At 40.3% G+C, this 27,754-nt stretch overlaps 1 protein-coding gene across 1 annotated transcript in view; it reads right to left on the bottom strand.

The window, feature by feature from the left end:
- Positions 1-27,754, bottom strand: part of OBI1 (ORC ubiquitin ligase 1) — a 43,387-nt gene that overhangs the window by 12,988 nt on the left and 2,645 nt on the right. Inside the window, exons 2-5 of the mRNA XM_055134210.1 lie at positions 13,988-14,123; positions 11,801-11,892; positions 9,839-10,087; positions 5,635-5,723 (exon numbers count right to left, since the gene is read on the bottom strand). Of these exons, the coding sequence (XP_054990185.1) occupies positions 5,635-5,723; positions 9,839-10,087; positions 11,801-11,892; positions 13,988-14,123 (566 nt within the window). The remainder of the gene's footprint in view (positions 1-5,634; positions 5,724-9,838; positions 10,088-11,800; positions 11,893-13,987; positions 14,124-27,754) is intronic.

Consider the following 27,754-nt stretch of genomic DNA (forward strand, 5'->3'; position numbering starts at 1 on the left):
CAATTAAAAAGACCAATGGAACATGAACCTCTAGTTTGGGAGAAAAGGCTAAGCAAAAGGCTCCAAGTTTATTTTGTAATCCCTGAAATCAATGTGGAGGAGCAGTAAAGAAACCGGGAGAGGATGTGACAGCTCAAGAACACAAACCCTGTGAGAGGAGAGAGCCCAGATCACAACCTATTTCCTCTTCTCACACTTTTCCTATTCTGACAAGAGAAAATCCTGCTCATTGTGCAAAAAGTTAGCCGGAATCTCTCTCTGACGCCAGAATGGGCTTCCCGTGCAGCGAGAGAGCTGTGTGCACGAAGACATAACCAGAGTCACAGATCACACAAAGTCACAGTGACCAACACAGGCAACATTCTGGAAAACAGATGTACAGGGAAGTTGCTGATCTAATTACAGTCCAGTCTGATATAAATGGCCAACAGAATTTTGTTCACGGAACTCAGTATCCCATACCTGAAGGTGAGTTAGTATCTGTAGACACAAAGAGCGGCCATGCTAAAGCTGCATAGTAACCGGCACCGTGGCAGAAGCCCTGCCTCGTGAAAAATGCACAACGGAAGAAAGACATCTTCAAGAGTCTCAAGAAAGGAAATGGGGACATTTATTTATTTATTTATTTGTTTATTTATTTATTTATTTTCTTTTTGGGTCACACCCAGCGATGCTCAGGGGTTACTCCTGGCTTTGCACTCAGGAATTACTCCTGGCAGTGCTTAGGGGATCATATGGGATGCCGGGGAGCGAACCCGGGTCGGCCGCGTGCAAGGCAAATGCCCTACCCGCTGTGCTATCGCTCCGGCCCGGAAATGGGGACTTTTAAATGCTTCACAAGTGAGGTCTGCATAACTTCTTCACGCCCCCCCCCAAAAAAAAAATCACTTAGGAACTCTTAACTTTATCATGGACAAATATTTCTTGGCACAGGAAAAAGAGGAAAGGCCAGGAGTATTTGGGAATATAAGAAAGGGAATGCTGAAGTCTTCCTTAAGCTTCTTTCTGTTCTTTTGCTTGTTTTTGCTTTTGGGCCACACCTGGTGATGCTCAGGGCTTCCTTCTGGCTCTGAGCTCCGGCAGGCTCAGGGGACCATAGGGGCACTGGGGATCAACCATGGGTTATCCAAGTGCAAGGCAAATGCCCTACCTTGCTGTACTCTCTAACCGCTCGCTTTTTTCACTTTTGTGTCTCACCTTGCTGGAGGTGCGATACTCTTGGGGATGCGCTCTCAACTGGACTCTGTTTTTCTGCCTAAAAGCAGAGTGGCAGGCTGAGTCACGCCAGAAAGCTAATGAAAGCAGAATGATGGCCATCCTGAGAGGCGGGAAAATAACACAGAGTATTCCCATTTTATTAGGACTCGAAGGAAGTCTGACAGTTACAATGTGGGGCTTCTACAGAGACCAGGCACCAGCCTAAAAGGAACTCCTGGTTCTCCCGAACAGTACAGGCTGTCTTTTCTCACTCAGAGTGCCTTCCTTTCCATGCAAACCTCCAGTCTTCAGTCTTGGAGTCCCATCACTGCAATCCACTTGTCATTCTCAGAACTCTTATGTCTCTGCTTCTACTTAGTATCTATTTACTACTTAATTGTTTCACATAAACTTGTCTTTTGCCTGCATTAGATTATGGGCTCCCTGGAGGCTGGTAAAAACAAAACAAAAAACTGAAAACAAAAATAAAAAACCCAAACAAAAAATACCCCAAAACACAGCGCCTCATATACATGGAGCACACATCCTTCCATTTGCCACCCAAAATGGCTCCAGATAATTCTTTTGTTATTAATTAATACCAAACTAGATTGAGTGCATTTGGTTAGGCCGCAGTTATCTTTTATGGTCAAGCAGGCCTCCCCTTCCCATTCTGTCAATAACCTATGAAGAAACCTAGTCTGTTATCTGTCAGTTTTTTCACTCACTTAGGTGCTATGTTTTTTCAAAATCATTTAGCATAGAATATGTAATATTAATACATATATAATAGGACACATAATAGGAATAGAATGTGAGATCGAACTCTACAAAGTATAGTAAGCATAATAGTAAATACAACTACCAAACTGGTTCAAACATAAGAAAGCATGAGATAATTATCATTATTAGCAATTACAACTGCAAAGAAGGAAAAATACAAGATGGTAAGAGAAATTAGTGGAAGAATACCTATTTGCTTTAATAATCAAGAAGAGTGTCTTTTATTTTGTATAACTTAAAGTACCGGTTATATAAATGCTCATTATTTCTGGGTTGGTTAAGAGTTATCTTCAGTCCTGAAAACTGAAGGACATAACACCTTTTGAATTCTTAATATTAAATATGATTCTCTTAGGAGTTCATATTAGGGAAAAATGGAAAGGGTACACAGAGGATTTCATCTGGATTTAAATCGTACACACATAATTTACTTTTTTTTTTCTTTTTGGGTCACACTTGGCGATGCACAGGAGTCACTCCTGGCTCTGCACTCAGAAATTACCCCTGGCGGTGCTCAGGGGACCATATGGGATGCTGGGAATCCGGGTCGGCCGCGTGCAAGGCAAACGCCCTACCCGCTGTGCTATTGCTCCAGCCCCACATAATTTACTTTTAAAGAAAAAGAATTATCCAGGAAGTAGCTACATAAAGTAAAATTTTTTTCTCATATAATTTTATATATTAGACTGATGAATTTTTGACAAGGAATAGAACAGAAGTTTTTGATACCTACAGGAACACATTTAGTGGATTTCTCTTCAAAAGTGCTTTCAAAAGCTAAGAAAGGAAAAAGATACAGGTACTCTCTGATTGGATATGGTGAAGGGTAAAAAAAAAATCAGAAAAATTCCAGGAGACAAATGGTCATCCAAATCTTCACTTTACAAGATTATAGTATGGCTTTTATAACACTATATAAGGGGCTGCAAAAAAGAACAGATATTAAGGTGGTTGCCTTGCATGTGGCCAACCCTAGCTCAATCCCCAGCACATATGAAGTCATCGCCAGTACCGACCCCTGGCCATAAAGCCAGGAAAAGCACCAGTGCACTGCCAGACCTTGTCCAAAACCCCCAAATAAAATACAATAGTATAAACTAGACTACTTTTAGACAATGCTGCCTGTCAATGTTTAAACCCTCCTGGTTCCCATCAGAGGTCTAATTTGGGAGCACCAGCATACACGCTTGAGTGTCTTGAAAAGATGTACCTTCTACTTTGAACTAACTTGGGGGTCCTCCCCACAATTCATATGCCAAAGCCCTAATCCTCGAAGTGATTATATTTAGAGATGGAATCTTCAGGAAATACTAAATGTTCAAGTGGTCCAAGCTAGATGTGGCCTTCATCTGATAGGACTGGCTTCCTGATAAGATGCAAAAGGGAGAACAGAGTTCCCTCTGACATATTAGCAAACACTGAAATTCTGGCCGTCTGCAAACCAAAATGAGAGTCTGAGAGAGAAATGAAGACTGCCGCCCCTCTTATCTGGGACTTCTAACCTTGAGAACTGAGGCAAAATAAATATCTGACATGCGAGCCACCCTGCTTGTAATGCTTTCTTGTGGCAGCCCCACCTGACACAGACCTTCCTGTTTTCCTCTCCAGTGTCTACAGTGCTCTCATATGCCAGACTTGTAGGATGTGCTTGCAAATCTTGGAAGCTGCATTAACAACTAAGATTGTGTATGTAAAAAAACCATGTATTTTTTGACACCTAAGTAGAAAAGAGAAAAACTACTCATCAAGGCTCATCCTCAACTAAGGGATGAAATGGAACGCACAGTTTTTATTTGCTTGCATTAACTTTGAAACTCTTGAAATTTTCTTTTCTTTTTAACACAAATAGGAGCTTTCCTAAGGTGAGTCAGATCGGAGTATTTTCAGCTGTGGTCAGCTTCTCTCTGAGTCCCACTAGGGTTTGGTGATGCAGAGTAAACAAGGCTATAAATCAAACGCAATGCATTTAATACCTCAATGCATTGCAAATTGATCTGGAATAGGGGTCAGTGGAAATCATTTTTTAAGTGAAACTATTCCTTTCCCCTAAAGGGATGGAATGAAAGTTAAAAATGGCAAATCCTAAAGCTATATGGAATTCAGATGTGGGGTTTGGCTGGTAGGATACTGAGAGGCCAAGTTTTCTTCAGTTGAGGTTCTCCAGTTATTTATCAGGCAGAAACCTCGGATATTTAAAAACACACATCCCAGTGGCTGGCATTAAATCTGAAATCTGGTCGGCAACTTTTCAACAAATAAAAGCTACAAACAAAATAGCTTTAGTTCCATTCAGCACGCTGTGGGAAGCGGCTAATGGACAAGCATTACTATGACGGGCAAGGCGAGCTGCCAATAAGTGAGGAGAGCAGAGATTCAAACAGCAACACTTCCTAAGCTGATTTCACTAATTGATCAAAGTAGAACATTATCCAAAGTGAAAGAGAAACGAGGCTGGAGAGCACAGAGGAAGGAACTATTTTAAAAGTAAAAGCTATGCCTCTCTATTTGCTAGTTTGCTCTGCTCCGTGTAATTATGGTTTACTTTTACCATTTACTGATACCACAGTTAGCTTTTCTGAAGGCAACATTATCTTCTTTTCAAATGTGAGGAAGCCAAGAGCTATTTTGGGAAGGATAAATTTCCTTTATTTGCTTATGCTTGCCTTGTTGTATTTTTTTCTCCAACAAAAAGAAATTAAGTCTAATGGTTGGGTGGTAAGAATGCATTGGAATTCTGATATGCCATTCCTCAGAGAGGGGTGGGGACATACTCTTTTTTTTTTTTTTCCTGGAAAAAGAAAAATCTCAAGTGCTGTCTCCTACTTTTTCTCCATTTTCAACTCTTAGCACTCAGCCTTCTCATATTTTATAAACAAATTAATGGTCAAATGGACCAATACTGGTAGTATCTTTTCAAACAGACAGAAAACTAGCACATCATAAGGGAAGATTACATTCAGTTAATGTGTAGTTCAAATCAGTCTGAATTTCAACAAGCAGCAACGTATGTCCTACTTTAGTCTTCTTAGCATAATGAATGGAGTAATGATATCTCCCGTCTTCAGTGTAATGAACAGAGCATGGATGCTGACCACTTGGGTTAAAATCCTATTTCTACCATTTACTAGTGGCAGAGCTGAGATTAATCCCATGCCTTCATTTCCTCAACTGTAAATAGAGAATACTAATGGTTCTATTTCACAGCTTGTACTTGGCAAAGAGAAAACATCATATAAGCAGTACCTATAAAGATTATTTTAGAAAACTATTGAAAGGACATTTTTCTCTACCTCCCACTTGTTAATGCCATTCAATAGTTAAGAGTGAAGTGTAAGCCAGTTCACTGGTCTTAGATCACATCATACCCTTGTGTCACCAATTTTCTTGCTGATTCGATAAGGAAAAATAAAGAATAATGAAGTATGAAAACTTTCTCATTCAAATCCAATCCATTCACAAATAAAAATTCTTTCTTCAAAATCAGTTTTAACTAATACTAAAATTTTACTAATAAATATACAATTAACTTTTCAAGGCAAGGCAGTCTATTTAAATTCACAGGCTTCAATGAAGAAAAGAATTAAATAAAAAATATACACTATCACAGTAGTTATTCCTAAAAATCAAGTATTGGTCTGTGAGCAAAATACATACTTCTGGGGTGATCTGTTATCAACTTCAGCCTTCAGTCGTAAATTCTCCCTCACCAGGCCACCATTTTCCAATTTCAATTTTTTATTTGCCTTAAAAAAGAGAGTTGAAAACAATTAAGCACCAGCAAACACAAAAGTGCCTCATAAGAATTATGATGTGAGCGATGTGTAATTTTGGAATGACCAGAAAATGAATACATGGCTTTCAGAAACCTACAGTCAACACTGGAAATGTCATATGAAACCATGACCAACCACCAACTTTCTGAATCCACACTCCCTAAGCACTGTGCAAACCTCCTATCCAGGGAAATAAAAGAAGCTATCTATGTCAGTGAGCTTAGCCCACAAAGGAACCATACTAAAGGCAAATACTGTTCTTTTCTTTTTTTCCATTTTCACATAACTGAAGTTACTCTAGGCATTATAATATCCTATTATATGCGATTACTTGCAAAACTAATACTGAGAGTTCATTCTTAAATGAGATTTATTTGGAGTTGCTATTTTCTTTTTTTCTTTTTTAGTCACACCTGGCGATTCATGGTGATTACTCCTGGCTTTGCACTCAGGAATTACTCCTAGCTAGCAGTGCTCAGGGGACCATATGGGATGCTGGGAATCGAACCTAGGTTGGCTGCATGCAAGGCAAACACCCTACCCGCCAAAATATTGCTCCAGCCCCCCCTGGAGTTGCTATTTAAAAATGGTTCTTTTTAATGTTAACAAATCTTTTTAAATCACTTGATTGCTTTCTTGGGGGGGAAAAAGGAAAAGAAAACTACCAAGGCGCATGTTCACAAACAGAACTCTCAAAACTAGGTCAATATTTTCTAATACACTGCACGTATCCTCTTTTGATTAAAAAAAAAATCCTGTTTTTCTTTTGTGAACAATATGAAAAAAATCTGCCTTAAAAAAACCCATCAATTTCTAAAAAATCTAGAGCAGGTTTTCCTGAAGTGAATCACCCCTTCTGCCACCCCCCAGGGTGCTGCAGCCATCCAGAGAGGTCCAACTAGGGGGAGCTTTCTCTTGGTTCCATGAAAGCACATAAATATGGGGGTGGGGAGAGGTACTGATTTTTTTTCTTTTCCTGAAAAGGCCAAATAAGTTTGGGAATCTCTGATCTAGAAGCTCAATACTGGTTATGGATAGTCTAAAAAGTGATGTGCCTAAATTATAGCATTGTAAAAAGCTATTTCCCATAAATTCTCTAGTCACTGCATTTTTTTTTCCTTTTTGGGTCACACCCAGCCCGGCGATGCACAGGGGTTACTCCTGACTCTGCACTCAGAAATAACTCCTGGCAGTGCTCCATATGGGATGCTGGGAATCAAACCTGGGTCGGCCACGTGCAAGGCAAATGCCCTACCCACTCTTCTGTATCTCCAGCCCCGTCACTATGTATTTTTAAGTTAAAAGTTAAAATAAAATTTAAAAAAGATGCCCTGGATTAGAAAACACTGCTACTAACACAGCAAAGAGAAATTCTTTGATTAAAAATTAACAATGAATGGGTCACAAAAACTAGTGTCAACTAAAAGATTTCAACCAAGACTTCAAAACTGGATCTTAAAAATCTATCTAGCGTTTATGACCAATATCCAGAACTTGTGCCTATGACTTGCTTATCCACAAATGCTCCAGGAGGATGAGAAGATAAGAAGATATGCTTTTAGGCACAAAGCCTAATGCTTTGAGTCATCCAGGTTTCTTTTGGGCTCTGAGCAGCTGCTTATCTCTGTGGCTCTAAATCAACCAGGATTGTAGAGGGTTAATTCTTTAAGTGACTGATAAACACCATTACTGCCCCTCTGAAGATATAAGGCAAGTCATTTACTTCCTCATACACACAGACAATGAATTAAACTCTCAAGCAGTGCATGGCAAGAAGAGGCACTTAGTGAATGCTTTTTGATGATGATAAGCTTAAATTAGAAATTCATTTGACTTCTTTCCCCCCCTCCCCTCTGGATGGCTATGTTTCAAGGTCTCTCACCAGTCCTCTAGTAGTAGAGATTTTCAAGTTCAGAAGAAGGGGGTTAAGGTTACAAAGAGCAGAGTTATGACATTTGTTATATTTAGAGTAATGACTATTTCTCCTAACTAACTTGGTATTCTCATCATTCACTAGGAAAAGATCTTATAATGGTTCAAACTCACCTAATACTAGATCATACATCATGGAGAAAGTTGATTTTACTCATTGAACTAGTCCTTTTTTTTTAAATCATTTGTATCTGACATATAGTATACTACTTTATATTTCAGATTCAAGCTTTGTTTCCTCAGCTCATACTTTTAAATTCACCTGTCGCAATTTATTCTTAATATTAGCTAGTATTAGTAGGCATCCAAAATGGGCTTATTTAAGCTCCCAACCCCCAGTTATTCTTAGATCTCATGATAGTCTGAGAATCGGATCTAACATGTAGCCACGACAAAAGCAAAGAAAAACTACTTTGACGCATGCACCTATTAGCACATTGATGAGCCCAGAGTAGTTTTCTTACAGTTGTCATGTTCTAAGATGCATTTATTGTAATAATTTAAATCAATCCTAATAACTATAAAGGAGACGAATAAGAACTTGCATGCTCGCTCAAGAGGCAGGGAAGTGAGAGGGGAAATGACAGATTGACAAATGCTGCATCCTTCTAGTTGTCTTTCCAGGTCATTTTTCCTTAGACATACAACGTGCTAATGTGGGCATCAATAAATACCCAAAGAAACATCACACTCCACCTAAACATGTAACAAACTCAGTGCAGTTATGCCTGTAGTCCATTCCTCCCCTGAAATCTCCTTGTTCCTGTTCTCTCTTTTTGGCCTTTCCTATAGCCAGATTGCACTGATTTCACATATTGGTATGTCAATCAACTGGCTTTATTATACCAAGTTGTATATAATTCTTTGCTGCTGAACTGAAGATCTGAGGACCAGATGTGGTGTATCTCTTTACAATACACTGGTGCTCACTAATGACTTCAGGAGGCAGGGCTCGGCACATCAAAGCCCCCACCATTTAGAACAATAAAACACCCCTACAGATAAACATGAAGTCAAGCCAAAGGCTGGTCTTTGGCTAACAATTCTACAGCAATAGTTAATTGAAAACCAAGGGTGTATAGCACTTGATTCTACTACTGCATGGCATGACTCTCATCTCCTCTAGTAAACTACAAACCCCAAGATTGCATTTTTCACCAATGTATCCTTTTGTTAGAACTGAGAAAAGTGAATCCACCAGGCCAGCAAGAGAGTTCAGAGTCAGCCCACGCATGCACAAGGTCTAGAGTTTGATCCTGTGAAACTATGTCCTGTCCTCCTCCCACCCCCCACCACTAGCACCACTGGGTGTGACCGTGGCAGTCCCTGAGCATCGCTGGTGTTGCCCTAGTGGTCCTCAGCACCACTGGACCTAAGTAGTCACCTTAGAATCGTTAGCTCAGTTAGTAGACTATCACTGGGACTGGCCCAGAGAATCCCTGAGCGCTGCTTGAGATGACTACTCTCAAAAAAATATTGCCACTGACAAGTCATAGATTTTTTTTTTGGCATACAACAGATGAAGTGGCTACTCACAACTCTCTTGAAACTAGTCATTAAGTATTAACAATCTTTAAAATTAAAAAAAAAACAAGGGCCAGGAATATAGCTCAGCCAGAGCATATGCCTTGTTTAAGCTAGTCTCTGGGTTCCGTTCCTGTGCACTGCAACAAACAAACAAACAAACAAACAGGCAAATAAATAAAATGAGAGTTCCAGAAAACATCTGTTCCAAACCTTCCGAAAGGTAGGGAAGTGGATATGTATTTGCTTTTACGCATATATGGTAGTTACTGACATAAGCTTTCAAAAAAGTTAAGGCAAACCACAAAGAGGGGAAATAGAAACACATCCTTTAAAATGATGTCACTTCTAGAAGAAGATGCAAACTCATAGAGAAGCACTACAGAGCCTCCAATTATAGTCATAAATGGAACCACCTGATATTTCTTGGCAGCTAATGCCATTTAAAGAGAAGAAGTTTTCCTATTTCTTATAAATGCTCATCCAGGGATTTCTTTCCTTCCCCCACAAATCATCTAATGATGACTCAAGATAATATGTCTGGCTATTTATATGGCTAAAGGTACTTAAAAACGTTACAGAAATTTAAAATCAACCATAATACAATTTTGAAAACAACTACAACTTACCTCCTTTAATTTATCCACATCATCTTTCACCTTTTCATATATTTCATTAGCTGTTCTAAGTTTTTTCTTCCATTCTGCTACGGTTTCTGGGTCAATTTTACTTGGATTATCTGTAATTGGATTTTTGTCTTCATTTTGGTTGCCCTGCATCAAGGTTAAAGGATCTAGAATTGTCTTGATTTGTTCCTCCAAGCTGAGATTTTTACTCTTAAGCTCTTCTACTTCTTTCTGAAGACAATCTATTTCATCCTGAAAAAGCATCATATAAGCATTAAGTAAATAGACAAATACACATGCTAGCTATACTTAGGTCAATGTTCACTAATTTTATACTTAAAATTATGTAGATTTACACATTCTGTAGGACAGCTACACATTATACATCCTTTACAAAACAGAATAGTTTAGTAACCAGAAAGTCACATAAAGTTGAAATAATTAAAATATATTTTGACTGAAAACTGGCACTTCCACTACTTTCATTTCCATTCAATGATAATTTGTGGTTGAAAAAGATAAAAATTGAGATATTTTATTGCTTTACTGAGGGAAATTAAAATGTAAGTGCTGATCAAGGCGAACTTTTACTTTTTATTCTATATTTGAAGAAGCAAAATGTCACTTCCTCCCACTTTCCATATCAGGAAAAATACTTGTTTTTTTAAACTGTTCTACACTCTAGTTCTTTAGTTACCACCAGAACTATTCCACACATTTTTCCCATCTGGAACTTCTTATCATCACACGTTCTATCACTATAATATTGGATTAAAACTTATTTTCTGTGAAACTATTCTTCTGTAATGGATATTTCACCTTAAACTAAGATTGTTAAATGATGCTGTTAGAAACAATTCAAGTAGCATAGTATATTAGTGAGTTCCAAAGAATTTATCTTACTTGTACCTAAGTAGTATGTAAGAATATTTTAGATATATAATCACAGGAAAAGATATGTAAATACATGACTATTCATTCATTAATGTTCCACTTTATTTCAAAAAAATTATGAGGTACACTATTTTCTGTGTATATATTCAAAAAAAGATATTTTATATCAAAATTTAGTCAACATAAAATGGATGCTTGGGTTTAATATATATTCCATCAGAATAAGCTAATTTGGGAAAACTCCATCACCATACCAAAATCATCTTAAGAGAAAGAAAAACAGTATATGATCTCTCATTCATATATAGAATATTAAAAATCTGGATATGAGCAGAGAATTACACAGTGGTTAGTTACCAGGGTGGATAGGTAAGGAAAATGGGAAGATGGGTCAAAAATTAAAAAGTTGTGAAGAGACAGGGTAAGTCCCACTGGGAACTGGAAACTTGCTATGACAGTAAATTTCAGGTATTTTCAACCTACTACACAACCACAAAGTAACTCTCTGAGGGCATCAACCACATCAGGGTATTCTTTTCTCATATGTGAACATCAGGTTCAGAAAGACTTTTATTCAAAATATTTTACATGCAAACAATGTTTTAGAAAATAGAGTATTTCATATTAAAACCTCTATCCTAGTAGTGGAGAAAGGCATACTTATATGACCAAAACTATTCAGGCCTGTAATTATTAGCACATTTATAGGCAGAAACAAAAGTGAAACAAAGGTCATAATCACTGATTACCAGAGCACTCACAGTCTGATGTCAGACTCAGTTTCACGAGAGTGCTTTCCTTTATCACAATGACTTGAGGGAGGAATACTCACAAAAAAGAGGAATACTCACAAACCATCATAGCTGTTGAGGACAAATTTCAAATTAAAAAAAGAAGAAACCCTTTCATCTGTTTCTTTCTTCTATTTGAAATAGGAAAGGGGGAGAAGGTATTTTTAAATTGGCAATTAAGAAATTTTTTTAGTGGATGATTACTTAAAGTCCAAGGCCTGCGTTTGGCTTTACTTTGAGTTAAATACTATCCTCATGTAAAATTTCACTTGTTCTTTACCTCATATTCTTTGTGGAGTAGTTCAAGTCGAGTTTTCCGAAGGTGTTTCCTGACTGTATGGCTTAGCATAGGTTCACTTTCACTTGTTCCTCCTACAAAAAAACAAAACACAAAACAACTTTCAATCCAATGTGGGCAGAATGAAAATGAAAATAAGCCCTGCTCATCTGTTCATTATATTCCTAGTGTTTAACTTCTAGTTTTTCTGTCTGTACATTGGGGCTAGCATCTAGGCCTTTTCTCTTATCTCAATCCCGAAGGGGGAGAAAAAAAATTAAACAATGCCACACAAACAACTGGAGTAAAGTCATATGTTTACTCACCTATGTCTCTTATAGCAAACTAAAATTCCAAATACTAGGCAACTGGTTAAAAAGGGTAAAATTTAATGATTTTATTCAGATCAATTCAAAAATTACAGATATTTCATAAAATTGCCATGTCATATGTCATATACTTGACATATGCCATATAATTATCAATCTATATGATGCTTGGCATTATAAAAGAATATATAGTCCTATAACCTAGGTATTTATTCAAACATACTTAATTATTATAATACAACTGAAAAGATTAACTTGTCTTTTCATCCTAAAAACCCACTTCCAGTGTTTTGCAAGTCATAGCATTCACTGTATTTCATAATGACTCATTATAGATAACCTCTACACAAACTTCCTGAGTGCTCTTCACTTAAACTGTGGTCATCCCCTTGCAGTTTTTAGTATCATGATACCAAAGGCATTTCACAGATTATTTTTTCCAGTATGTTCTATCCAAACACAAAGATGAGTGAATTGTTTCTCTTGAGGGAATTTATGTATTTCACTTAAGTATAAATAACTGAAGGACAGAAAGGGAATGTGAAGAGAAGCTGGGGAAAATAAACATTAAAATTATTTTAGTCATCAAGTTCATGTTCTATAATAAAAGACAAATCCTGGGTGAAGCTCAGGGCAGGTAAACTGTGAGAGGCAGAGAGCTCACCATTGCAGTGTGGCACACAGCAGATGCAAACTCACCCTGGCTCCACCCAGGGGCCCAAGAAAGAAACCTGGGCACCATTATCAGATTCCTTCTTAGTTCAAAAGTTCCCCTAGTTCCTCTTTTGCCATTTCCATTTTTATTGTAAAAATTTTATTTAAGTCCATTTTTCCTAAATTGGGATACAATGATTTCTAAGGTTGTCTGAAAGGTTTTTTTAAAAATAAATATATATATATACACAATGAACATAGGATCCCTTTTAGGTTTTCTCAAAGCAAAACCAAAAACTTAAAATTTAAACTTTTACTGTAACTTTTTTACTATAGTCAACTTTTACTACACAAGTGCAGCATAAAAACAAGGCACTAAAAAATTCATCAAATGTCTTAACTTCTCAAGGATCCTCCAATTCAAGATTTCCCCTCCTCAACATGAATGTGGCACTTGATGTTCTTTTTTAACCTTTAATCCAGACTGGTAATTCTCCCTCACCTAGGCATAAATCTCCTATCTACTCTAGTCTGATACTATCTCTCCTCTACGGTTCAACTTACATATCAACAGTCTTGAACTCCTTGTTCAAAAACAGCCCACTTCACCCTTCTCAACCACAGAGTAAGTCCCTGGAAAAAACTATCACTCAAGAGTCTCTAAAGTCTCTACTGACTTCACTGCCTTATTTCACAGCCTTATTTCAATAGCCCGAATTAAACTACAGATCCTCTCCAAAGCCATGCTTTGTGTTCTTCTATTTCCAAACTTTAGCCCGACTCTTTCCTCTTCATGAACTACTACTGCCACCCCTCCCTCCTTCAATCTTCAACAAATGAAGTGTCCTTAATCTTCATTTTAAAGGCCACTTAGTTAATGAAGCTATTTTCTATGTTCCTAGCTGATCTCCCCTGGCCAAACTCTTTGGTCCCTTTTTGGCCATAGTATCTGTTACTTTAAACCAGTAATATGTTGGTCTTACATGCACAGCCTCTAACAAAGACAAATTCCCTGAGCCAAAATTGCTTAGTATCTATCATATGGTCCATGATCTCCAGTTGCTCCACTTACAGATTAAACAAATTAGAAACCCAGCCAATATAATAGCAAAATCACATCAGTGAAATATGTCTCTTGCACTCTTCTCTACATTATTTTGAGACTGGTCTGAATTTATTTCTATATGTATGTAAAATAGGGCCTTACCGATAATTTCTTTACAAGGATTTTCAGGAGTGATGGGAACTCTGCAAGCTGGACATTGGCTATTATTTTTCAACCACAAATCGATGCAAATCGAACAAAATACATGGTTGTTGATGCATATGACAGGCTGACGTACCTTAAAAAGAAAATCATTACTTTTAATACAAAGCTAGTTATAACTAGATCCCCAGTATGGTGTAGTTTGGAGGAAACAAATTGCTTACTAGTATACAGAAAAGAGGGAATACCTAAGACATAAAATTGCTGTTACCTATAAAATCATTGCACTTGCACATAACAGAGATAATAGCTACCTGGTCATAGAGACAATTTTTTTTTTTTTCCTTTCTGGATCACACTTGGCAATGCACAGAGGTTACTCCTGGCTCATGAACTCTCAGGAATTACTCCTGGCGGTGCTCGGGGGAACATATGGGATGCTGGAAATTGAACCCGGGTCAGCCGAATACAAGGCAAATACCCTACCCACTATGCTATCACTCTAGCCCTGAGACAGACACTTTATTTAATTTTTTAAATTATTATTAGTGATATTAGTGAATCACCGTGAGGTACAGTTACAGACTTACAAACTTCCATGCTTACATTTCAGTCATACAATGGTCAAGTACTGATCCCTCCACAAATGCCCATTTTCCACCACCAATGGTCCCAGCATGCCTCCCACCATCCCCACCCCATTCCCCCTCCCCCCACCCCCCACTTCTGTGGCAGGGCATTCCCTTTTGCTCTGAGAAAGACACTTTTAAAAAATGGTTTTATTTGTTCCAAACCACACATATGGCAAATAAGAAAATGCTTTTAATTCTACTGAGGTTAGACTATATATATTTTTAATTTTTATCATCCTAAAATTAGGAGCTTGCTTTTTTGTTTGGGGGCCGCACCTGACGGTACTCTAGGCTTCTGACTCCGCACTCAGGGATCACTGCTGGTGTGGCTCAGGGATCATATGGGATGCTGGAAACTGAAGATGCATCAGCCCCATGCAAGGCAAGCACCTTGCCCACTCTCCTATCTCTCTGGTCCCATCTTTAAAGATCCTTTAGTCTATACTTACTCATCTGTTGTTAGAAATCTCTTCTCAATTTATTCTACCGGATTACAAATAGCAAGCAACAAATAAGCACTGGCATTTACTAGAAATCCCCCAGCCCAACGAGCCACAAAAGTTAAAACAGTCTTAAAAGGCATGAGCACCACTATTAAATGGTTTATAACACAAAGAGCAAACAATGCTGAAAGAAATAATTGTTACACATCAAATACACAAACATTTGATTCTATTTAAACAAGTATATATAGTACTACATTTCTAGTCATGATTTACAAAGGGTTTTCATATGCATTCTCTTCTCTTTTTCTTCTAATAACCTTCAGTGGTAGAGAGAGGAAATATAATTCACAAATCAGTAAACTAGGCATGTAGAAAAAAGGTGGCATACTCAGGATTAACTTGATTTTGACAGTGTTGCTCATCGATTTGTTTGAGCAGGCACCAGTAACGTCTCTCATTGAGAGACTTATTGTTACTGTTTTTGGCATATCCAATACGCACGGGTAGCTTGCCAGGCTCTGCCGTGCAGGCTTGATACTCTCGGTAGCCTGCCTGGCTCTCCGAGAGGGGCGGAGGAATCGAACTCGGGTCAGCCGTGTGAAAGGCGAACGCCCAACCGCTGTGCTATCGCTCCAGCCCTTGACAGCATACAACAGTTTTATCAGGAGGAAAAAAAGAGAAGTTTCTTTAGTTTCCAACATGACATTTATATGTTAGACTATTTACTGTCTAATTCCTGTTAGAATCAACAGCTCTTACTGTATAACTGAGACTTAAACCTGAAAGCTTTGTAACTTTCCACATGGTGATTCAATAAAAGAATAATAAAAAAAAAGAATGAACAGCTCTTGATAGCAAAAAGAACTTACTTCCTCTTACTCATTTTTATTTAAAAAATTTTAAATTTAATTGAAGAGCCATGATCAACCAAGTTATTGATAGCTGAATTTTAAATTCAACCGTAATGTACTAGCACCAGTCCCACCACCAGTGCCAACTTCCCTCCCTAGCCTGACACCTTAAGTACAATTTATAGTTTGGGAGCTGTAGTTTGGAATCTTACATTTTTCAGTTTCCTCTTATTCTTTTTTTTTTTTTTAAATCCTGTTTTGTTTTGTTTTTTTTTCTTTCTGGGTCACACTCGGTGATGCACAGGGGTTACTCCTGGCTTATACACTCAGGAATAACTCCTGGCGATGCTCAGGGGACCATATGGGATGCTGGGAATCGAACCCGTCAGCCGCGTGCAAGGCAAGCGGCCTATCCGCTGTGCTATTGCTTCAGCCCTTATTCTTAAAGAAGTATTAAGACATAACTTAAATGGGATTGGATTTAAATGTTTTTTAATTTTCTTTGGAGGGGGTATGGCTCCCCAGAAGTGCTCAAGGCACAGGACACCCTTGGCATTATCTGGCCCCCTGATACCTGATATAGGCCTGAGAGTTTGGTGCTCAGGCCCAGAATGTGGTACCATATGATGTCAGGGATCAAACTTAGGGCCTCAAATATGCAAGGTATATGTTCTACCCTTTTAGACAATCTCCCTAGCCCCTCTCATTCCTTCTTAATCCCCAGTGCCTAGAAGACAGACGGATGGTACTTAACAAAGGTTTGCCAAACGAATTAATTGCTATTATGACAGTGCTTAGCTTTCAATTACAGGGAACTTGCCAGAGGGAATAATGATTATTATTCTTCAAAAAGCACAAATTTGACAATAAAAAGAACCAAAACACTGAAGTGCTTAGGCTTTCACTTGATTCACACGTTACTTTTGCTATTAAACTGAAAACATTTGATAACCCTTTTCACTATTTTTGTGTTCCAGCAATACGATGTCAGCGTAGAGCCCTACTCTGAGGACAAGCAAGGGAGTTGAAGACTGAAAAGAGAACCACCACAAACTCTTCCAAGTGGAGCTCCAGGTTTATGCCTCAGAGTGACATTCTGAGTATTTATTAATTGGCAATAGGTCTCTCCACAAAAAAAAAATAAATAAATAAAATAAAATCACATATGTACGATGGTTCAGAAAGACAGTAACAACTTATTTATTTTTTAGTGAGTCACAGTGAGGGTACAGTTACAGATTCACTCCTTTTCGTGCTTGTTTTTCCCTCATGCAATGTTCGAGAGCCCATCCATCCACCAGTGTCCATTCTCCACCACCAATGAACCCAGTATCCCTCCCACCCACCCCACTCCGCCTCTGTGGCAGGGCATTCCAATTTGTTCTCTCTCTCCTTTTGGGTGCTGTGTTTTGCAAAAGGGGCATTGAGTGACCATCGTATTCAGTCTCTAGTCTACTTTCAGCGACAGGTAACGATTTAAATCTTACTGCAAAGAGTGCCTGGGTGTCAGTCTAGCTTTCCAAACATTTAGATGCTCCCATGATTATGAATGCTCACATAAGAAGACTAACCAGAGGAGATAATTCAGTATGACTTAATCTTTCTCTTGGACAAATCAACTGCCATTTGTTTAGTTCAAATGATTTCATAGGACTGATATTAATTAGAACCAAGAAGGAGATCATCCCAAACTCTGCTTCCAAAGTGTGCCTACCGAAAACAAGGAGTGAATGCGCATATGAGAGGTAGTCATCACACCTTCAGAATGCTACACACGCTCGAACATTCTTTCCAGGTTCCATTTTCATCCTAAATTCATGTGATTCAGGAATCTATACCATAACATATTCGTGCATTTTTAATTTCATTTTTAAGTCATGAACTATTTTAAGACAAAAAGAGAAATCTCTGGGGCTGGAGCGACAGTACAGCAGGTACGGCATTTGCCCTGCACGTGGCGGGCCTGGGTTCGATCCGAGGCATCCCCAAGAACCACCAAGAGTAATTCCTGAGTGCAGAGCCAGGAATAACCCCTGAGCATCACTGGTTGTGACCCAAGAAGACAAAAAGAAAAATCTCTATGTACCTGGAAGATATTGCCATATCTACCTTCCCCAGACCACACGCACAAAGCACTCCCCAAAGTACAGGTACCAGAAAATGAAGAAGCTTGGCTACAAAGCTATACTTCTGTGGACTTCTGAAGCAGTTACTGAATTTCTTTTTCTTTAATTTACAAACTAATCTAAATATGGAAGAAAGTCAATAGCATAAAACAATGCATATCATTAAAGGGAATTTAAAATGCTCTCCCACCAATGACTTCCCTCTTTAGAAGCACAATGAAAGGCAATTAGGATTTTGTGTTTTTGCTTCCACAACATACAATATGTCCCCAATCTGAAAATGTTTTGAACTTAGAGGTTGAACCTATCACTCACTATGGTGAGAAAGACGAGATTGTACACGGTGGAGAAGTCTCTTCTTTAAAGTGGAAAAATACGGTAAGGGAAGGTCTGAGAATCATTGACAAAAAGATGTGGCATAAATCCACGGCACAGAAAGAGAAGTTGGATACAAGACACAACAGCAAGTGGAGAAAGAGAAGCAGCGATTGGCAAAAGGACATGGAAAGGAGGGGCCTGTGCTCAGGACAGAGTCTCAGAGGCTAAGAGTAGGAAATTTTTCAAGAGTGGGCAGCAGCCAAGTACCAGTGAGTCATCAGTTGCCACATACTGATGACAGATGTGGGCATGGGCACAGAACTGATTGGGATTTAACTACATGTCAGTCACTGTGTTCTTAATGACAATCTTGGGCTCAGTAAACGGCAGGGGTACACACTGGATAGGAGTTGAGACAAAAGTGAAAACAAGAAGTAAGAGAATAAAGATAATTCATACATGTTGTGATATTTAAAAAAAGTTTTAAAAATGAGAAGCCCTGGGCTGGAGCAACAGTACAGCAGGCATCATACTTTTTTTACACATGGCTGACCTGAGTTTGATCTTAGGGATGCATATGATTCCCCCCAGCACTGCCAGGAGTAATTGCTGAGGGCAGAGCCAGGAGTAACTCTTAAACATTGCCAGGCATGACCCACAAACCTAAAAAAAGAAGAGAGAACCCTGGAAGGAATGTCAAATGGAAATGAAACTGTGTATTAATGGGAACAGTTTATTAATATGTAAAGGGGATATTAATGATGAAAGCAGGGAAGAGAGCAAAGCTCCTAATAAGTGAAGAGAGCAAAGCTAATAAGTCAAGCAGAGAATGAGACACAATGCCTGAGGGGGAGATATAAGAATGAGGTTCTGTCCTCCAAACTAACAACAACAACAAAAAGCAGGGGCGGGGTGTGGGGGAAGACTGAGGATAAGAAAACCCATACAAAGGGTTGGGAGACCTATCCATGAATGCAAAGATGAGGGGACTCATGTCTCAAAGATTGCAGCTGCTTATATTTTGGCATTAAACATGAAGCAAGATTATCAGCTGAAAGTGAGAAAAGGGAGGATTATTGATGTGAGAGAGAGAGGGGAGCAACACAACTGTTTTGGAAAGTGAGAAAGTAAATTTACTAGTGACATGTGGCAGGGTTGCTAACCCTGGTTGAGTTCCTATTTGAGGTCTGTGGTTTTGACTGGAAAGGCCAATTAACATAGGTGTGCATATATTTTACCAATATTTAGCTGCTCGAGTTCAAGCAGGAAGCAGATGAGTAGCTGAGTTTCCCCAGAAGCTGGGATTTTGCCAGTGAGAGAGAGAGAGAAAAGGGAGATAATAAATATGATGGCTAGTAAGGAAAACGAATGCACAAACGGGCCAGGATGACAGTTAAAAGTGATAGAGTCAAAGAACGAGTAAAGAACAAAGAGAAGTGGGGCTGGAGAAATAGCACAGTGGGTAGGGTGTTTGTCTTGCACTTGGCCGACCCGGGTTTGATTCCCAGCATCCCATATGGTCCCCTGAGCACCACCAGGAGTAACTCCTGAGTGCAAAGCCAGGAGGTACCCCTATGCATTGCTGGGTGTGACCCAAAAAGAAAAAAAGAATAAAGATAAGTAATGGTGGAGAGAAGGCATAGTGGGAAGAGGGCCAGAGGATGAGAGGTTGAGGGTGATGATACTGGAGGCAGCTCGGCTGGTGGCCATCTTATCTGACCAAAGAAAAGTTCTGTGTTCTGGCTTTCTTCTATCTCATACAGTGTTAATGTTTCTACATAGAAAATTTCTTGTAAAATCCTCTGTAACTGGAACTCAGTAACTGGCACTATTTAGGCTTCAGAAGACAAACCCCGGGCCAATCTGGACTCTGCCAGCTGGTAAGCCTGTTAACCTTGGGTAAGCTGTTTCTAGGATGGACATCAGTTTCAGCCTCGGTAAACGATGCTTGAGCCAGCGCAGTGCACTCTTCACTCAGATGTTAAAGTTTAAGATTTAATAATGTTTTAATGTTACTACAGTGACTTCCACTCAACAATCCCAGGAAACACACACACAAAATAACAATGTTCTTATTATCTAGAAGGAGCAGCAAACTCAATATACAGATTTTGTGTTCACACACACACACACACACACACAAACACAAACACAAACACACAGCTCTCAACCATTACATATCCACAATCAAATCTGGCTCCTCTACACACGTTCCTCCCCCATCACTCCTTTCTTAGAAAACTCAGCAATCTCTGACTCACCCTTTTACTAAACCTCATCACTCAATCTGTCACTAAAAGGTTACAGATTTTCAGATGCTCCAGTATTTTATGTACCACTAAGAAAAAAAAAAAGGAGGAACCAAATGTAACTATGGAAGATGCTCCTATTTAGAAGATACCACCATGTGTTGTGAAGAAGAGCACACTGCGTGCCCACTGAAATATGGTCAATCCACCTCCAAGTGTTCTTTTACCTATCATCTTATCTTTGTTTTCTAGCTTCACCTCCATAAGCTCAGGTTCTTACTTTCTTTTTTTAAAAAACCTAATTTAGTACTATGACCTTCTCCCAAGATGCCAAAAACACTTTGTCAAAATATGAATCTGCAGCATTCACTGCTCTCCTACCGAACAGCAAGTTTGTTCGCTGTTCAGTTTTAAGTACATAACATTCAAAGAACACTGCAATCTGGTTCTTAGTCATTCTCTTGAACTGTCACTTTGGTATTTGACACCATACTCACTTTAACAACAAAGACTTGATGTTTACTGAAGTCGGACTCTCATTTCTTAATTGGATATGTCCTGCTTGACCTCTCAGGCTTTCCTAATGAAAATAAATTCCTATCGGCCTCGGGACACTCATGCCCCAGTGGAGGGTTTCAATTATTTTTATTGTGAATAAAACCTGTTACTGGAGTGACAGCACAGCGGGTAGGGAGTTTGCCTTGCATGCGGCCGACACGGGTTCAATTCCTCCATCCCTCTCGGAGAGCCCGGCAAGCTACCGAGAGTATCCCTCCTGCATGGCAGAGCCTGGCAAGCAACCCGTGGCGTATTCGGTATGCCAAAAAAACAGTAACAAGTCTCACAATGGAGACGTTTCTGGTGCCCGCTTGAGCCAATGGATGAACAACGGGACGACAGTGCTACAGTGCTACTACTAGTTATTGAGGGTGGGAGAGGGTTGGACTACATATAGTGGTTTTCACGGTTCCTCCTGGCATTGTGTTCAGGGATCACGTTGGAGGACCCTCCCAGCAGTGCTCAGGCAAGCCTCTGGTACCTCTAATCCTTTTAGAATCAACTGCTATGATACCCATAAACTGAATGTTGACCTGTTGCTGCACTGTATTTCCACTGTACCTTCCATTTCCCAGCTAGATTTTAAGATCCCTGAGGCCAAGTGTAGTGTCTTGCTCACATCTGCATCCATCCTTAGCCCTAATACAATGCCTTGAACAGGCTCAGACTAATGTAAGTGATTTTGTTATGTTTTGTTTTGGGGCCACTCTTGGTAGCACACCGGGGGGACCATATGGAATGCCAGGAATTAAACCCGAGTCAGCTGCATGCAAAGCAAGCATCCTACCTGATGTACTATCTCTCTAGCCCCTGAAAGTAATTTCTGATGTGCCAAAATGAAAGGCTAAGATAATACATCCAAAAACATCTCAAGGAAAAAAACATCACCAGCCACCACCACCAAACTCCGAAAAAGCAAAAGTTCGGCCTTTCCATTTAATCTACCCAAATTAGACTAAATCCAAAGAAACAACCATGGGCAGGTCACTCAGCTATGACAGCTAAGAGTCACTAGCAATGTCATTCATAGACTTCTTCGCATTGTCAGTGACTGTCATTACCATATTGTCATCACTTTCACTTTGTCGGATTTTTCAATTTACTATACCTTTGGCTCAAATACTTTTCAAACAATGATCTCAAGATAAAGCACTTCTTCCAAAGAAATGCAGTTTAGGGGCAGAGAACCATATAAATGAAAGATAATTCTGAAAACAAGTTACTTATTTGATAATGATTGACAAGAGCAAAATACAAAGGCCCTTGCCCACCTCCACTCTTCAACATCCCCATCTTTCTCAGTCCAGTTTCTATTATAGACACCACCCACCCCTGCAAGCACATGATTTTCTTTAACAAGATTACTGTACCAAGAAACAAAAATGGCTACGATTTGCCTTAGTACGCTTTGTATCCGGTTTACTTCAGGAAAAGATATGTGGCAACACAACAGTACTGGTAGGAAATGAAACAGCACAACAGCAGCAAGGATGACAAGTCAAATTCCAAACTCAAATTCCAGCACAATGCCCAGGGCAGATGGACCCAAACTTATCTAAGCTACTGTCCCTCTTCAGATAAAAATGATTCAGCATGCCTGGGCAGTTCATCTTCTTTAAGTGAGCAGAAGTGCCCCTCAATTGCACCCAAGGCCATTACCACCCCTCCCCATCACTCTGGCGGTCCCCTTGGGGGTGCCCCACGTTGGTAAGCAGTGTCTTAGGGTCACATCCCCATGACCTGATGTGGAAGAAGAGGGGCCGAGAATGCAAGGTGTGACAAGTGAGCTCTTTTCATACTACTGTAGTCTTAGTGGCAAAAAGGCTAACCCTACAGTGTGTAATTGTACTATGGAGTCTTGTGGGTTTTTTTTTTTGGGCTTTTTGGGTCACACCCAAAAAGGGGTCACTCCTGGCTCTGCACTCAGGAATCACCCCTGGCAGTGCTCAGGGGACCATATGGGATGCTGGGAATCAAACCCGGGTCGGCCGTGTGCAAGGCAAACGCCCTACCCTCTGTGCTATCTCTCCAGCCCCTCGTTTCTTTGATATAGGAAGGTGTTTCATTTTAAGAGACTTATTCTCTTTTTCTTAAAAATAGGCCTAAAAGTCCGTTATTGCGGCCGCTCAACCTTGTATCTCTTCATTCTCAGCAATGGAAAACAAATTATCAAATGCTTCCTTTTCAGCAGGTCCAACTTTAGGGGGGAGAAACTTCAAACAATAATAGTGAGTTTTGTGTTGAAATATTGAATGTAATCAAAGTAAAGAGAAAGTAAGGTGAAATTTATCAGCTACACAGGCAGGGTGGGGGACTGGGGCTGTGGGGGGGTGGGGGGAGGTTTACTGTGGTTCTTGGTGGAGGAATATGTGCACTGGTGAAGGGATGGGTGTTCGAGCATTGTATAATTGAGACTTAAGCCTGAAAGCTTTGTAACTTTCCACATGGTGATTCAATAATAAATAAATAAATAAAAATAGGCCTAAAAGTAACCTAAGAATAGTGATAGAGGGTCTTGAGGGTAGCTTTAACATGAATATCATAAACATTAACACTGTTGTAACGGTCATACAAAAAAGTCCAGAAACAGTAGGTCTGGCGGGGATATATATGTGTGTGTGTGTGTGTGTGTGTGTGTGTGTAGGGGTGGGTAAGAAGAACTTTTCTGCACTGACAGTGGGTCTATTTTCAGCCTCTTTGGAAAATGTTTTGGAGATTTCTCAAAAACTTAATACCACAGTTGCCATTTGACCCTAAAGTCCATTCCTAGGCATCGGCCATAAGAACACAAAAATAAGAATCCAAAAGGCCATTTGCACACCTAAGTTCAACGCAGCACTTACAGTGGCCATGATCTAGAAATGACCCAAGTGACCAGCAACAGATGAGTGGATTAGGAAACTGCAGACTAAACACACAATAGAATACCACTCAGCTATGAGAAAGGACGAAACCCTGCAAAAGGCTACAACTTGGATGGGGCTGGCTGGAAAGAGTGATGCTAAGAGAGAAAAATCACCAGATGCTCACTCCTGGGCGGAGAGAAAGCTATCAGGGCAAGGAATTAGACAACCGTCAGTGGAAATAACCCTGAGTTACGGTGCTAAAGGTGGGACTGCGGGGGCCCTGGGTTAATGAAGGAGAGATCCTGGTGGTAGGCAGCAGTACTTTCTGTTCAGCAAGTACAGAACAATGGTATTTCACTACTCAAAGAATTTTTTTTAGACAAAAAGAAATGTATCAGGGAGGAATCATGCCTCAAAGTGCCCTACCTCATCCTCCAGCCACCTGCTTGGAGTTATACCTGGATTAGAACAAGTTTCTCAATTTTGGAACGACTGACATATGGGGCAGCCAAGTATTCTGTTGGGGGCGGGGGGGGGTGCGGCTGCAGTAGGGTCCTGTCCTATATGTTGTGGAACCTTCGGCTCTAACACCTTCCCCCCAAGATTTACCCACAGAGGCTAGCAATACCCCTGGAGATGATAAGGAATCACTTCAGATGCTGCCAACTTTCCTATACCACTGTAGTGCTGTTGTTCAATGATTTGCTCGAGCAGGCACCAGTAACGTCTCCATTGCGAAACTTGTTACTGTTTTTGGCATATCGAATATGCCACGGGTAGCTTGCCAGACTCTGCCATGCGGGCGGGATACTCTCGGTAGCTTGTCGAGCTCTCTGGGAGGGGCGGAGAAATCGAACCAGGACCAGCTGCATGCAAGGCAAACGCACTACCCCGCTGTGCTATAGCTCCAGTCCTAACAACTTTCTTAGGAGTTGAAATCCACTGCTATCCCAGGGAGAAGCACTAGCCTGGTGTAGTCACACTAATCTTTCCAACAATCTAATAGGTTGGGAGTATCAAATTCATTTTTAGTTGAGTCAACAGAGACTCAAGGAAACAATGATAACAGATGTAAGTTGAGAGCCCTTTCAATTAAGAAATAGTTTTTTCTTTCTTGGTGCAAGGTTAGTAACTCAATCTTGGGGAATAAAAAAGAACTGACATCTGCCCATAAGAGGCAGGACGCTGATCAGTAGAAGCTGCAGAAAAGGAGGTGATGGATGTAACCGGAGGGAAAAGGCAAGTTAATGGTGTCAACTGACTTGACAATAGGGATCAGCTCTTCTGCTGCTCTGCCAGAGATAAGAGCGTATCTTCACTCAAATATTCTATTTTTTTCCACCTGTGTCAAAACTTCATGAACTTCACTAGTAAAGACCCATAAACATGGCTGAAAGTTTAGAAATAAATGTCTACAGAATCCCAACCCCCATTCAATGTTGGTAACCTGGAAACCTTTCACAACTGAATATCATACCGGGAGAGTTCATGCTATGCTTTGCCCATTCCTGGCTAGGTAAAAAGAGAAATAACATATCCCCCCTTCCCCACCTTCATTCCCACTTGGAATGCTTTAAAGATAAGCGAAGGGGGGGCTGGAGCAATAGCACAGCGGGCAGGGCGTTTGCCTTGCACACGACCGACCCGGGTTCGATTCCCAGCATCCCATATGGTCCCCTGAGCACTGCCAGGAGTAATTCCTGAGTGCAGAGCCAGGAGTAACCCCTGTGCATCGCCAGGTGTGACCCAAAAAGCAAAAAAAAAAAAAAAAAAAAAAAAACCCGAAGGGGCCCGTACAGGGGATAGGGTGTTTTTGCATTGCACAGGGCTGATCTGGGTTTGATCCCTGGCATCCCATATGGTTCTCTGAGCAGTGCCAGGAGCAATTCCTGAGTTCAGAGCCAGGAGTAACCACTAAGCATCACTGGGTGTGACCCAAAATGCAAACAAACAAATATATATAAAGACAAACTGAAACTCAGGGCTGGAGAAGTACAGACATTGCCTTGCATGCAGACAACCCTGGTTTGAACCTCAGCACTGATTATGGTTCCCAGGGGTGATCCCTGAGCACAGCTGAATGTTGCCCAAAAGCTGAGGAGACAAAAAACCCAAAATTTGTGAAGCAAATATTTCAGCAATTACATAGCAATTCTTGATTACTAAGAGCTACAGCAACACTTAAAACCATTTTTTGTTGCTAGGAGAAGTTTGGGCCCCATCTGACAGTGCACAGGGCTGTTTCTGGCAGTGCCCAGAGGACCATGTGATGCCAGGCAATGAACCTGGTTTCCTGTATTCAAAGGTCTTGAGCCCTATCCCATGCCTTTATAAAATTTTTTACTACACTATAGCTCCTTCAAAGCACAATATTGTTATAAACAGACAATACTGTAATAAAGTGACTGCATTTTTCAGACAACTTTTTATCAGGAAAACAACTTGTATACCACATTTCATTCAGAGTGAGGAGTGGTTGGGGCCACACCCAGTGATGCTCAGGGGTTTCTCCTGTTAGTGCTCACAGGGGACCATATGGGATGCAGAGGATTAAATCCAGACTGGCTGCGTGCAGGTCCAGTGTCTTACCTGCTGTACTATCTCCCCTCCCATCTTTCAAGTGTCTTTTTTCAAAGTAAAGTACTTGTGACAACTATGTTCAAGGTCAGTTCTTAAATCCACTCTTGGGAACTGACCGGCAGTCAGAACTCTAATGCGGGTTTGATGGAGATGACTTGCTGTCCGGGTAACAGCCCCCAATGAACACCGATTCATAAAGTTGGTCAAGAAAGATGGAACTCGATCTTAAAAGTTGCGGGGCCAGAGTTATCGTGCAACTGGTAGTTACTTGCCTTACAGACGGCTGACCCAGGTTCGATCCCTGCACCCCACGTGGCTGAGTGCAGAGCTGGGAGGAATCTCTGAGTACCCCAGCAGTAGTCCAAAAATAAAAACAACCCCCTCCACTCCAAGTTGAACAAACTAGCTCTAGCCCTATCTTTTCAACATGTTTAGTCAATCATATAGGTGGAAAACGCTTCCTGAGTGTATCGTTTCCTGCAGTCCATCTAGTAAGAAACAGTCCATCCTCTAACAGACACTCCTAGAGCCAGACAGCACACACTATAAGGAAGTTTATTTCATTTCTGATTTCAGCCACAGCCAGCTCTCCTGGTAAAGCACAGACAGGGCCAGCTATAGGAGCGCGTGCCACTACAATTCCGTTTCACAGCTTGAAGTCTAACTGAAGAGATAAATGCCCCGGGATTATCTAGAGATAACAAGTCCATAGCAATCTTATGGTAGTATTAAAATATCACTTAACAGATATCCTGGGCTTACATTTTTACACTGCTGCTTGCTGGTCTACTAGTCTAAGGCATGGGAAGTTGAAGGAAGAATAGGCAAGAAAATCCAATAAACATCAATCACCTCACAGGATGGACAGCTAATTTCAGGCCCACACAGAGCTCTTAACCATATTGGCAAGGGTCCCAAACTCTAATTGGGCAAGAAAACAAAAATCTACCTTCAATACTGAGGCCAGCAAAAGAGGTGGTCAACGTAAAATGCTTCAACTCTCCAAAGACAAAGCATTGCCCGTTCTTCCCCCCCTTCTGAGCCTACCTACTTAACCGCAGGTCTCAGGAGCGACCAGAGAGGCTGAGTGGTAGAGAGGTGACAGGATACTGGGGCATGCCTGATTCCTGGTCCCACTATCTCCAGTACTCCAAGGAAGGC

Source organism: Sorex araneus, chromosome 1 (genome assembly GCF_027595985.1).
Source record: "Sorex araneus isolate mSorAra2 chromosome 1, mSorAra2.pri, whole genome shotgun sequence".
Lineage (NCBI taxonomy): Eukaryota > Metazoa > Chordata > Mammalia > Eulipotyphla > Soricidae > Sorex > Sorex araneus.